The following is a 15,011-nucleotide window of genomic DNA, read 5'->3' on the forward strand; positions in this document are numbered from 1 at the left end:
CTATTTCCAAACACTCCGTCACTGAAAATCCTACGGAGCACAATTATGCTCTGACATACACGGGGTCATCAGGAGTCAGAACCAACTCGACGGCAACTAGTTTTAAGTAAATAAATGAATAACAACAATTTTTTTTTTCTGTTTCTGTGTTGAAAGGTGTGGTTAAATACTAAGAAAAACTCATTTTTAACTTCTTTATTGTACATCCATACCCAACAAGAATTTTGTTGGAACATTTTGTTTGTTGAAATTTTATAAATCCAAGGGAGTACAGAGGTTTTTGAAAGACTATGACTAAACTAACAGGGAAGAGAGATGAGCTTAGAAACTACAAAGTATTCAGAGTACCCTCTGTCCCTCAGCTAAAGGGACACCTAAGCTTCTCCAGCTGATTTCTGAAGAAGGCTGTACTTACATCCGAAATACATAAATGGCTCCTTGATCCTTAACTGCAGGGTGGCAGAAAAGCAAAACTGATTACAACTAGTAAAATGTTTGCCAAAGTATACACAATGATACCTCTACCTGAGAGAATACTTAAAAGATAGCATTTGACCTCAGGTCTTAATAGTTTAGGAAAAGTGCACACCAAAAAGTCTGTTGCCATCAAGTCGATTCTGACTCAGAGCGTCCCTACAGGACAGAATAGAACTGCCCCATAGGGTTTCCAAGAAGTGGCTGGTGGGTTGGAACTGCTGACCTTCTGGTTATTAGTCGAGCTCTTAACCACTGCACCACTGGGGCTCCATAAGTGCGTACAAAAAAAAAAAAAACCCCAAACCACTGCCGTGGAGTTGATTCTGACTCATAGCGACCCTATAGGACAGAGCAGAACTGCCCCCATAGAGTTTCCAAGGAGTGCCTCGTGAATTCGAACCACCAACCTTTTGCTTAGCAGCCATATCTCTTAACCACTACGCCACCAGGGTTTCCCTAAGTGCATACAGTATATATGAAACAGGAAATTCATAAGTTAAGTATTTCCAAAATCTATATCCCACTCACTGTCAGAAAAAGGGACGCCATTCAAGTCACATTCAGAAATACTTTATTTAAAAGGCATTTCTAAAAAAAAAAAAAAAAAGGGCATTTCTATATTAGACTGTCTTTAAATATAAATTTTAAAGAAAGCATAGTTTTAAAATAAGTAATACGGGCACTAAGAAACAAGATTTTTAAAGGACACGCTATAAATTCTATACCCCAAAGTTAAAAAAGAACATTATCTTTAAAAATATGAAAACCCATCACTGCACCGTTAAAGAAACAGGAGTTTTTAGTTCACAATCCTAATACAAGTGATTGGATATACTAACACTGCAGGTGATGATCAGAGGGAACCAGAACCTAAATCTCCAAGAACACAGAGGATCTCACAAAAATTTTACAAACTCTTATATACTCACACACACAAAGCCAGAAGATATAATACACATCAAAACCTCTTTGAGTATCTAGGTATTTTTGTCAAGTTTCAATATTCAGAAAATTCAGAGCATTCAAAAAATAAATGAGTGTGGCAGGGACGGGAAAAACCAAACCCTAAACCAATTGCCATCTTGTTAACTCTGACTCATGGTGACCCCATGTGTGTCAGGGTAGAGCGGTGCTCCATCAGGTTTTCAAATGGCTGATTGGGAGGGAAGTAGGTGCCTCTTAGTGGTTTTGAACCACCAACCTTTCGGGTAGTTGGCAAGTCCTTAATTATTTGCACCACCCAAGGACTCAGGGGCCATGAACCCCTGCCTACCATCCTTGGATGTCTTTGCCCTAAGGCTTCCACTGAAGCCCATCACCCTAGCCAGGTCATGCAGCCTCAACTTCAATGGCGGTTAATCAGAAAACTGTCAGGAAGAATACCAAATCCTCACTAAGATATTTGGAATATCATATCCAGTTATATCACCAAACAAGCAATAAAACAATAAACCCATTAAGTAGGTTCTAAAAGATTTACTCTGCCTCTCTTGTTGAGGAGAAAGGAGCCTGTTGCTATAAATGATTAACATGAGTCACAAATCTGCAGGTCAGCAAACACAAAAAGGTGAAATGACCGTGCACGAGCACAAGAAGGCAGCTCGTTAATTACATCTAAGAACGTAAACTTCAGTGGCACCGTGCAGAATTATTTATGAAGTGTCAAGCCAAAGGGGAAATCCTCCGCATCAGAACACTGAGCCATGATGAGGATGGAATTTTCTATTACATTCCCTGGGCCTTAAGCTTCCTCGGTTTATCTTTGAAGTCTATCCCCAGCTTGCTGGCCCTCAATATCTGATCACTGGTACAGCGTCAGGCGACACACACACACATAGACGAATTTCAGCCAATCGCTTTAGAGAACAAAGTGCCAACTCTACCACAGTGCTGCAAAGTTTCAGGGAACCCTAGGAAGCCTGTTTAAGGTCTCACCCTGAACCAGTGCAGATACTAGGAACAGCGCAGATACTGAGAAAGAGAGGTGGGCCCGGGTGACAAATTCTATACCCTATCTGGGCACAAGTCAAGAGAGAAAAGAGTTTGCAAACTATTTGTTTAAAGATTGTATAATCATGGCCTCCAAACAAGACAATCCCTGTGGTACAGGAAGAAAAGATTAGAACATCTCTTAATAATTAAAAGTTTAAAATTCATTCTTAGAAAAATCTATTTTGTATATTTTTCAAATGCACATACAATCTCTGTAAAGTAATAAATATATATTTGGGGATGAACGCTCATGTATTTTTTTAACTGTTAGTTTTTTTTTTAGGAGTACGTGGTCAGAACCTGTATAGCTTCTAGCTAGATAACCATTCAAGGAAGCCAATGGCTTCATTAGGTCAATGTTGTATATTTTGTTTTATTATTACTATTGTTATTTCCACAAAAAGCAATATACGTTAACTGTAGGAAAAAAAAATCAGAAACCCTGGTGGTGTGGTGGTCAAGAGCTACAGCTGCGAACCAGAAGTTCGGCAGTTAGAATCTTCTAGGCGCTCCTTGGAAACCCTACGAGGCAGTTCTACTCTGTCCTATAGGGTCACTATGAGTCAAAATTGACTTGATGGCAATGGGTTTGGTTTGGTTTTGGTAGAAAATTTAAAGATTACAAGGAAATGCAACAGAAAGAAAAAAATCACCTATAATTCTATCTCTAAATACATTTTGGTGCCCATTGTTTGCCCCTTATCTAAGTAAATTCACATTATTTTATATGTGTATAAATACCTATATACATATAAACATAATTTTTTCAAAATTAGTATCATGCTATCATGGCTCCTTTATAACCTGTTTTTTCAATTAAAAAACAAAACCCCAAACCTGTTACAGTCAAGTTGATTCTGACTTACAGTGACCCTATGGGACAGGTGAGAACTGCCCTATAGGGTTTCCAAGGAGCGGGTGCTGGATTTGAACTGCTGATCTTTTTGGTTTGCAGCCATAGCTCGTAACCATTGCACCACCAGGGCTCCAGTTAATAATATAGTACAAGCGTATTATTTTTTAACATAATTTTAATTGCCTCCACTCTGTAACTTTGCATACAAATTACATACTAAAATTTCACCAATTCCCAATAGCTGAGTATTTAGGTTCTTCTAATTTTTTTGCCAATTAAAAAAATATATGGCTATGAACTTCCAAACAGCTTTTACTCCCCATAGTTCAATAACAGTTTCAAAAGGACAGATTCCTAGAAGCAGAATCGTTGGAAGAAAATACATGCAAAAGTATGACTTTTGATATGTACTGGCAGGTTACTCTTCAGAAAATTTGAACAATTATTTATGCCCATGAGAAGCTCAGGTGAGTCACCCAACATTTTCCCCAACACTAGCATTAAAATCTCTAGTACTCTGCCAATGCGACTGATGAAAGGTATCCCTTACCTAGCTCCTAAAGCATTTCCTAGTGATCAGGAGAATCAGTGGACCCCCTCTGGTCCAGTCTGGTTAGTTGAGGGGTCTCAACACTGGAAGTAAAAAAAAAAAAAAATTTTTTTTTTTATAGGTCAATTCAGAGAAGCACCGTGGGGACAGACAGGCAGGCTCTGGGTATCAAGAACATGAGACAAAATTATATCCTGTGGATCAATGGTTCTGAATAGGGGTGGCTCTACCCACCTAGGGAGCATTTTGGAAATTTGGGGAGATGTTCTTGGTACAAGAAGACAGCTCGTTAATTACTCGTAAGAACGTAAATTTTAGAAGTTTGGAGGGTACGACGTTTGGGGGACACCAGTGGTATTTAGTGGGTAGGGACTGGAGATGCTAACTGCCCAGCAACAAGCTGAGTCGTCATGAGCAGTGAAGACCTGGCCCTCATCCTGCCCAACTGTCAAACGACCTGCTGAAAATGCATGAAGTAAAAAACCTCATGATAATTATTCAAGGCCAGAACCTGACTCTGTGGTACATATCAGGGCAAGATGTTCCGTGCCCAGTTTTAATGAACACTAAGGTTTTCACTGCCATAGAAATTGAGGGAAGAATGTTTTCTTTAGAAATTTACCAAGAGTTGTGTACCATTTAAAAAAAGAATACGTCACTAATACCACATTGTTCCTGTTATTTGAATCAACAGCATTACCTACTTACAACAGCCTCTTTATAAAGGTGTCCATCTACTGTGATTCCAAGAGTACCTGCTAGAATCTTGTCATGCCCAAGCCTTTATAAACTAAAATCTCTATCTCTAAATATATTTTTTTATTACTAACTTATTTCACCTTCATATCACATGGTAGGGCTTGTATTGCCTTCTAGAAAATCATGAGTGTGGCTAAGCCATTATTTCCATTGGCTTCATTTTAGGAGAGTAAAGGGAACATTAATAGTATCTGTTGTAACCAGTGGCCACTGGGTCCAATAGGGCTGGAAACCCCTGCTGTCGGGAACAGGAGGCCTCTGGAGCCTCCCGGCAGGAAAGCAACACGATGAGGCAGAGTTGGAAGGGCGGGTGCGCAGAGGGAAGAGAACAACTGGAAAAGCAGACGGGAGGAGGCAGAGAGGCCAGAAAAGAGGCAACAGCCATCCGGACAGGGAAGGAAGGAAGACCTAGAATACGGTAATGCCTGAAAGAACCAGAAGGCAGAGCATTTTATGGAGGACATCTTAAAAAAGAGAAGTTGTTGGAACTCAGTGATGGGTACAGTGTCACAGAGTGACTGTCATGGTGTTTTCAGACTGTGGAGTGACTGTGTTCTCAAAAACGGGCCCATACATGGGCACCTGTGTGCGTGCGTGCACACACACACACACTCCAGATTCATCACCAAATAGTTCCTCTCCCCCATGCCCCCCGCCCCCAGCTGCCAAAGAGAAGACGTATCACACCGCTAATTCTGAAGCCGGACAGCTCAGCCTGACACTAGTCTGAATCAGAGGGGCAAAGTCTTATCTGGTTTATTTATTTGTTTGTGATTCTCCATCCAAGATAAACCCCCAAATAAATTCCAGGTGTGCTTCAAGTACACTCCAGGTTATAAATCATATACTTGCATTCTCATACTTCAGTAAGCATGAAACCACACAGATCAACTACAGATGGGTATGCCTCCCTCCTCTCTTGCCAAACTGATGCACACGCACCCACAAACAGAAAGACAGCAGATAAAGGAAACAAAGAACCTGAGGACCAACAATAATTTACCTGTCTGATACCTGCCTGCTAATCAGAAGCAGCCACAACAATTGAACAGTGTGATATGAGGCTGAGGAAGTAGAAACCCTTTCTAATGTCAGAAAATTTATTTCTAAAATGAAGGCGTGGGGAGTCATGATATTAACTGCAACAAAGTCAATGCTGGCAGAACACCAGGGATAGGATAGGCGAGAACGTCCCGATTCATTTTCAATTTCCAGTTAAGATGAAAAGTGTATTATACTGGGAATTACCTTGTTTTGGATTATGCGGCCATCCTCAATTTCTAATTTTCTGAGACTAGATAAACATTTCTTTAAGTAAAGGAAGAGCGGGTCAAAAGTATCCACAAACATAATGGGACTCCCTAGCTATGCTGATTTGGGTCTGTGCAACATTACTAAAAAAAAAAAGAAAAACATTACTAAGTCAGTAAAACTCAAATGTCACATTTTTGGTCCCTTTTCTTAACAATGGAGCCCTGGTGGTGTGGTAGTTAAGCGTTCAGCTGCTAACCAAAAGGCTGACAGTTCGAATCCACCAGCCACTCCTTGGAAACCCTATGCAGGAGTTCTACTCTGTCCTGTAGGGTTGCTATGCGTCAGAATAGACTCAATGAAAATGGGTTTGGTTTTTTGGTTTTCCTTAACAATAGAAAAGTGATTTTTAGTTTAGTGAGAAAATTGGCAATGATATCTTTCACAACTCCCAGGAGTTTCCCCCCATCAATCCCACCAAAAAACATCAGTATTATTCTAAGAGAAAAATGTTCCTAGAGACCTCGCCATTAAATTCTCTGGTTGTCCAGTTCCTCTTTCTTTTTATGGGTTACTTACCATTTGAAATATATTCTTAAACACTTTCATATTTGCATTGTGTGACAAGAATACAAGACAAATCCCAAGGAAGATGTTAACTTCCTGAAATGGGTAATGAAGGGCTTGTCTGGGGAAGGGTACAGAAAATACCACCCATTTCTCCCCAGTTTTGCTACCTGTTCTCGGGTTTGATAAGAGGTAGAATATTTATTTATGTATTGATAATTTGTAATGTTATAATGTAGAAGGGTTAATGAGCCCTGAATAAACAGAAAATGACAACGTAAAAAGGAGATGCTTCGAGATGAGGCTGCTGTCTGCCCTTCCCCTCCCAATTAGGCTGTGCCACAAGTTCCCAGCTCCCTGCCCTGGAAGGGAGCCCTGGTGGTGCAGTGGTTAAGATTTTGGCTGTTAACCAAAAGGTCAGCAGTTCAAATTCACCAGTCGCTCCTTGGAAACCCTATGGAGCAGTTCTACTCTGTCCCATAAGGTTGCTATGAGTCAGAATCGACTTGATGGCAATGGGTTGCCATGGAAGACCAAAGCTCCTCACGACCCGCCCCTCACCTGCTGCTCTTACCTCACTTTCCATCACTACCTCTTATACTCCTGTGTTCTTCGAATCACACTACCCTCTCTTGAGCCTCTTGGTCTGCATGCTATGATTCTTTCCAGAATCCACCTCTTTATCATTTTCACCTGACCGGCATCTATTTCACGCTCGAGATTCAGCTCCAGTGTTTCCTCTTTTCACACATTTGGGTAGATATCCTTTCTCTCTGCTTTCACTGCAAACAGTACTTAACTCCATCTAGGCGCTTACTGGAAACCCTGGTGGTGTGGTGGCTAAGAGCTACAGCGGCTAGCCAAAAGTCTGGCAGTTGGACTCCACCAGGGCTCCTTGGAAACTCTATGGGGGTGGCTCTAATCTGTCAGATAGGGTTGCTATGAGTCGGAATCACCTTGACGGCAACGGGTTTGGTTTTTTGGTTTTAGGTGCTTACTGGGGCAGTGACAGAATTCTTGCCTTCCATGGAGGAGGCCCGGGTTCGATTCCTGGCCAATGCACCTCATGTGCAGCTACCACCCATCCATCAGTGGAGGCTTGAGGGTTGCTAGGATGCTGAACAGGTTTCAGTAGTTCTTCCAGATTAAGATGGGCTAAGAAGAAAGGGCTGGAGAGCTACTTCCAAAAATCAACCAAAGAAAACCCTATTGATCACAACAGTCCCATCCACAACCAATTGTAGGGATGGTGCAAGCCGGGGCTTTGCACATGAGTTGAGGGCTGACTTGACAGTGGGTAACAACAGCAGGGCACTGACTAGCTGCCTTGTAGTTGTCTCCTCAATCCTTTGTCTCCTCTACCACACTATGAAGGGCCCTGGTGGCGCAGTGGATACAGCCTGGGTGCTAACCAGAATATCGGCAGTTCGAATTCACCAGCCACTCCTTGGAAACCCTATGGGGCATTTCCACTCTGTCCTAAGGGTTGCTATGAGTTGGCATTGACTCGACAGCAACTGGTATACTGGTACCACACTGTGAGCATCTGGAGGGTGGGGACCAAATCCTTATAATGTCTGTATCTTTAGGGCATAGCACAGTGAGCACCTGGTCAGTGTTTGTCACTTGCCTGAGTGGGAAACTTTTCCTTTTCTTCCAAAGGGTAGGCAGAAAGGCTATATAACCTATAAAAGCTGTTAAAACTATCACTGATTTCCCCGTTAAGGACAGGGAGAAGTTTCCAGTCAGAATTTTTACTAGTCAGGCTAGGTGGCCATACTTACCTTGAGAGGGAAGATGCAAGTGATAGGGTGGTTGCCTAAGTTTGATGGCACCAACTCGTTGCAACCTGTCACTCTACGCGTCATGGCCACAGAACCATCAAGTTCAACGGAAGCTACTGAGATCAAGTACTGTTAACCCATGGGACTTCATATTTCTTGGAAATCTGAATTAAAGGAAGGATTTCAACTGGCAAGGCCACAAGTGGAGAAGTTCAGACGAGACACAAGAAGACCCTGGAGCCTGGGGCTTCTCCTCACTGTGGACTGTCAGCAGGGGAGGGTTATCCAATAAGCGAGGTAAGTATGGTACTTACCTTGCTTACCCGATCATCTGTAGTGAACAATTTAACATGGGTTCCAACTTTAAAACCTATGTGAAATTGTTCACTGCAGATTAGTAAGTAAGCACAAGTAAGCCTGTGCTTACCTTCCTTACTGGGGCAAGGGCCCCTGTGAAGGATTGTAAATGTAAGAAGAGGCTTTGATTCTGTAGGAAGGTGCTGTGGAGCTGGAAGAGAGACAGGTGTCAGCCATACCTAGGAGCAGGATCTTTGATGTGGTGGAAAAATGGGAAATTGTTCACTACAGATGGTCATGGTGCTTACCTTGCCTATTGGATAATCTGTCCCTGATTGTCAACCTCACCAGCTGTGTTTGGAGACACTTCCAAGCACATAGTGCTCAATCCATCAGTTGAAACACATTGCTGGTATCTCTTTTCTCTTTTATCATGCAAGCCCCTTGGGCATAAGCTTCAGGGCTTTGTTAGGGGGCAAGACAGAAGGTCTCACACTCACAACAGGCATCACGGTTAGATCTTAAAAAATTCTATCAACACCAAGAGTATGGCCCCCGGACATGCTTTTAGCTCAGTAATGAAGTCAATCCGGAGATTCACCTTTTAACCTAAGATTAGACAGACCCATAGGACAAAATGAGACTAAAGGGGCACATCAGCCCAGGGGCAAGGACTAGAAGGTAAGAGGGAACAGGAAAGCTGGTAATAGGGAACCCAAAGTCCAGAAGGGAGAGCATTGATGTGTCGTGGGGTTGTTAATCAATGTCATAAAACAATATGTGTACTAACTGTTTAATGAGAAGCTAGTTTGTTCTGTAAACCTTCATCTGAAGTACACTAAAAAAAAAAAATTCTATCAAGTGAGGTTGTACACACAGTCATGGAGACACACGGCAGAGTTGAAAGAAGTAGCCAGCAATCATACAACTTCAATCTTGCGTCCCATGGCCAGACCATGCTTCCTCATACTTCCAAGTGTGCTGTGTGTGAGAACTTCTACTAAATTCTACCATATCTTGCAAACAGCACAATTATTTCGAATCTGTGTGTGTGTGTCGAGAGCATTAATTTATTCAATGTAAACAACGTTTCCAACTGTTTGGCATTTCATTATTTTCTAATATACCAAAAGCCACCTCTTTAGACCTTCAAGAGGTCCTAGCAAGGCCTGAATAACAGAATTACTTATAGAGTCAATACACAATGGACATTTAATGCACGGCATCCCAAAGAAAAGCACAATTGCCTTATTACTTACCAAATTAAGTTTCGCCCAGAATTCAGGTCCTTCTTGCAACTCTCTGAGGCTCGGTGGAATGTACCAAAAGCAAATGTTGACATATTCAGGCTGAGGATTAAGACAATTCAAAAGTTATTTTGTTAATCTAAGACCTAGCTTAGAATGCAGTTAAGCACACACTTCTTAAACTTTTAACTAGCTTCTCTAAGAGTAATCGTGTGTGTTACTTTGACAACAAATCAGAATCTGATAGAATAGACATTTCTTGTTTGAGGCCACCTGGCATCCCTCTGTCTCAATTCTGAGAACAGCCTACTGGGGCATTTTCTACTTCATCGCATGCATCTAGAGGGTGCTCTTCCTTCCAGGTAAGCGATGGGCACAAGGTCAGGAGAAAAACATAATAAAACTTGGAGCTGACTCAACCCAGCTCTGACCATCAATTAGTGCCTGATACACACATGTCCAGGGATGCCTGGGTTCTCTCCTTTCAAGCCTGAACCTCAAGTGATTCCTTATACCATCATATGGTTCTAACAGTTACTTCTCTGCTTAGGGTAGGCAAAGTTGGCTGCACCTGACAAATGCAAAATCCCAGACTACCTGTGGGCTGACAGTAGCATGACATAGCCGGCCCTCTTATGACTTTTGTCAATATTACTTTGCCAAAAAAAAAAAAAAAGGGAGCAGCACCTTGACTCCTGGCTCTCAAACATCCGTAAGGATACTAATCAGCTCAGGGGTTTGTCCAAAATGTGGACTCTCAGTCCCTGTACTCAGAATGCCCAGAGTCTGATTAAAAGTCGATCACAGGTAAGACCAAAAAAAATTGGTATTTTAAGAAGCATCTGAGGTTGATTCTGAAGTTGGTAGCAAATAGTCTATGTTTGAGAAACTCTGATCTAAATTAAGTGATCGCAGCACAAGCATTTTCCTGAATGCTCTGCGTTTTTTCTATCAGGCCCGATTTGGCTAAGCACAGGGTAACGTTCTGGAACAGGTATAGCCCAGCCAGTGCCACAAAGACAAAGGCACCTTCTCTACCATGATTTCCTTCCTCACTGGACAAAATCATAGGGAGTCCCACAACAAAGGTGATCACAAGACTTGCACTCAGCAACCAGGTGATTTGGGACATTATGTTGGGGATCCAACAAATTAAACTCACAGAATTGCAATCAGGACAGAATATGGGTGACATCCACCCACTCAGCACCCACCTCATTTGATGCTAAGCACAGAGAGTATTTAAAGGGACTTTCATTGTTCTACCATAATTCGTAGGTAATAACCAACGTTACAATAGTTTTCAATAATCCACCAGAATTATGCTTTGGTGTCAGAATAAACTTTCAAAGTACTTCAGAAAGATGAAATGGCTGTCATTTCATATCTTAAAATGAAGACTAGTACTAGAGTTCTGATTTTAGTGGATTTTAAATCACAAGCGGAAGTCCAGAAACATTCCTAGCTCAACAACGTAAGTTCTTGATCGGATCATTCTCTCCCCTTTGAAATTTGCAGCATGCTTATTCGATCTGCCCAAAACAGCGACACATCCTCAAAGTATCACATAGTTCAAAACGGAGTACAATCTAATTCAACTCCATGCTACAGAAAGGTGCCAGGAAAACACTACACTCTTTTACACATCTATGTAGCTTTTCAAATCAAGTAACTATGATTGATCAGAAAGTAGAAGAACAATATAGTAATCATTTGCCCCTGGATGCCAGAAATGGGTGTCTTTATAGCAAAGAGTTTTTCTCCCAGATACCATTTATGTCATTTTCAATTTATTATCTCTCAGCTCCAAACCCACCCTTTCTTGGAACTCTGCAATAATGGAGCTAGACTCTAAATGTCTCCCTTGCCATCTGGTCTAACCTTTAACTGTGTCAGCAGAGGGTGCTGGAGGAACACTGGAGGAGAAAAGGGTATCTTCCTGGTCCAAACAAAAAAAAACAAACCCATTGCCATCAAGTGGACTCCAACTCATAACGACCCTATAGGACAGAGTAGAAGTGCCCCACAATATTTCCAAGGAGCACCTGGTGGATTCAAACTGCTGACCTTTTGGTCAGCAGCCATAGCTCTTAACCACTACGCCACAAGAGTTTCCACTTCCTGATCCAGGTGTGTTCATCTCCTGGGTCTCCTGCAGAAAGCGTGGATCTTTGCAGCAGTGCTGGGTTACCAGCAGCAAGTGATCCCCTGGCAGCTTCCCCCAGCGCTCCCTTCTCAGGTGGCTTCACAGCAGAGGGCCAACAGGTGGGGTACAAGGCTTCAGGAGGTTTCATGAGGGAGTTCCACCAGCTAGACACCTTCCTTGGAAGATTTCTCTGGTCCTCTCCTGTGGGTAGCTTGCAGTGAGTAGCGTGCATGGCACCTCCCTGAAGACAGTCACCTCCAGCACCTGAGGGTGGATTTCCAGCAAGTCCCATCAATGTGACACCTCCGTGAACTTCTCTGCCATGCAGTGAGCCAGAGTTCCACTTTCTCCAAAGAGGGCTGGATCTCTGTCCTGGGGTGGAGGGGGTGGTCTCTTTTTTGGGTGCTCTATTGCAGTTCTGGGGGTGGTGGCTACCACCTATACCTGCTATTCCTGTACTTTTTAGGGATCTCTTTATCTCTGAGGAAGCGATCCTTCGTTACTTCAAACCTCTGTTAAGAATTCCTTATTTTCCCACCTCAAATGACTGTGTGGCTTTTCTCTCCTATGTGGACCCTGGCAGGTGCATCATTAAATTATTTACTCCTTCTCCTTTCGGGCCAACACTGGGCAATATTTTGCACTAGCTTTATCTGCTCTTATAAGCTTCATATGTTATAAGTGAGGACCTAGACCTTTTGGGTAAACTTTTAAATTTACTTCTTTTAGTAAGTTTCTACTCAGATATTTTAGAAGTGACATATCTGTGATCCCTTTTGCCCAAACATCCTCTTCTAGGATGGCACAGCTTCAAGACGGTGATATCTGAAAACTTGTCACACTCTTCTGACACTTCATTTTTTTTTATTGTACTTTAGATGAAGGTTTACAGAACAAACTAGTTTCTCATTAAACAGTTAGTACACATATTGTTTTGTGACATTGGTTGCCAACTCCGTGACATGCTAACACTCTCCCCTTCTCGACCTTGGGTTCCCTGTTACCAGCTTTCCTGTCCCCTCCTGCCTTCTCGTCCTTGCCCCTGGGCTGGTGTGCCCCTTTAGTCTCGTTTTGTTTTATGGGCCTGTCTAATCTTTGGCTGAAGGGTGAACCTCAGGAGTGACTTCATTGCCGAGCTATAAGGGTGCCCGGGGGCCATACTCTCGGGGTTTCTCCAGTCTCTATCAGACCAGCAAGTCTGTTTACTTTTTGTTGTTGTTGACATTTCATTTGGTTGGAAGAAAGCTGATGGTTCTGTTTGATGGAATGCCTTCACTGTAGTCATCTGTAAAATGATTTGAATAGTTGAAAAAGCATCCCTTCGACTGTTCACCAAGGACATATTTGAGTTTTTCCTGTCTTTTTGCTGCCATAGGTTGCATTTTATATAGTGACTTTCTTCAAGAGGCTTCAAAGCACCAATGAGTGATTGCAGAATACAGCCATTCACACTGCCACTTAACTTTAATTCTCTACGTATATGAAAGATGTTCTGACATCTTGGTATCTTAACATATTTACTCTATGTTCCCTGAACACCAGTCCTATGGGAAAGGTATGAAAAAGAATCCAAGTGTTGGAACCAGAGAGATGATACTTAAGGACACAAAACCACCTGTTGCAGCAGAAGCATTGTCATAATATTTAAGAATCCATGAGTAAGTAGTGAAGTGCCATTAAAGAAAGGCTGGATATAGTCTCTCCTGGCTTTCAAATGGAAAATTAATTCTTCTGAGAATTAAAGCAGGTGCTTTGATTTCAGTTCTAGGAAGGATTACTGAGCCAATGATGGGAGACCATTTGGGAAAAAATCAGCCATCGTCAAAAGGTGGTAGCTTGCATTCTGTAAAACTGAGTCATGACAAAAGAAACTCATCTCCGTAGTTTATAGTGTCATCAGATCGGAATAACAGTAATTGGAAATGGTAGTGTTATGCATCTTAATAAGCACAGATGCAGGATCTAGCACACAGATTCAAGCAATCAATCACATAAGAATGGGAAAAAGCTGGCAAGGTTGGTTTTAACTGACTTCGAGTTCATCGGTTTTAAATATTTCATAGGGCTACCGGAAAAGCTCAAAGGCAGCACCAGGTAGTAGGAAAAGCCTGGGTTTTGAAGTTACACGGATGTGAATCTAAATCCTAGCTTCATTAAGTCTTTGTTTGGACAACTGTCAAATTTTCTAAGTCTCAGCTTCCTGTTCTATAAAACTGAGATGATTTTACCTATCTCACGGGTTTTTTTTTTTTTTTTTGCTTTTATTTATGAGTAGAAATTATGTATTTCCAATATTTAGTTGCATACATGGCATACAGCAGGTATAAACTTACACCCCATATGTTTAGTGATTATTATTTGGCACTTTATATTTGTAGGTGCCCAGGTGGCAGAGTGGTTAAGAACTCAGGCTGCCAACCAAAAAGTTGGCAGTTCGAATCTACCAGCTGCTCCTTGGAAACCCTATGGGGCAGTTCTACTCTGTCCTATAGGGTTGCTATGAGTCAGAATTGACTCGACGGCACACAACGACAACAACATATTGGTAGAAAGAGATGTTCTTCTCAAGTGATGATCAACCCAAAACCAAACCCATTGCCACTGAGTTGATTCCAACTCATAGTGACCCTACAGGTCAGAGTAGAACTGAACCATAGGGTTTCTAAGGCTGTAAATCTTTACAGAAGCAGACTGTCACATTTTTCTCCCACAGAGCTGCTGGTGAATTTGAACCTCCAAACTTTCAATTAGCAGTCGAGCACTTTAACCACTGTGCCACCAGGGCTCCTAAGATTAGCCCCATTAAAAACTATACTAGTTGAGACATATCATTATATAAATTTCTAGGTGTCATATTTGAAGAGAATCAGTAGAAATTACAGTGTGTCCAAAGCAGGGAAATCAAAATGTCCAATTCCACTAGCAGAATTTTCTATGTTCTAGACTTTTTTTTTTTCCTAGACTTACGGCCAAGAAAACCCTCTGAAGCTCATTTCTACTTTGTAATACATGGGGTCACCATGAGTTGGAATCAACTCGATGGCAACAGGTTCATTTTTTTTTTTTGGCAGGGACAAGGAAATGA

The 15,011-nt window shown here is 41.9% G+C and overlaps 1 protein-coding gene across 2 annotated transcripts in view; it reads right to left on the minus strand.

The window, feature by feature from the left end:
- GADL1 (glutamate decarboxylase like 1) overlaps window positions 1-15,011 on the minus strand; it is a 150,308-nt gene that overhangs the window by 52,009 nt on the left and 83,288 nt on the right. For both annotated transcript variants that reach the window (XM_010595539.3, XM_010595538.3), the window contains exon 13: window positions 9,793-9,882. In XM_010595539.3, the coding sequence (XP_010593841.1) occupies window positions 9,793-9,882 (90 nt within the window). The remainder of the gene's footprint in view (window positions 1-9,792; window positions 9,883-15,011) is intronic.

The sequence above is a fragment of the Loxodonta africana genome, chromosome 27 (genome assembly GCF_030014295.1).
Source record: "Loxodonta africana isolate mLoxAfr1 chromosome 27, mLoxAfr1.hap2, whole genome shotgun sequence".
NCBI lineage: Eukaryota > Metazoa > Chordata > Mammalia > Proboscidea > Elephantidae > Loxodonta > Loxodonta africana.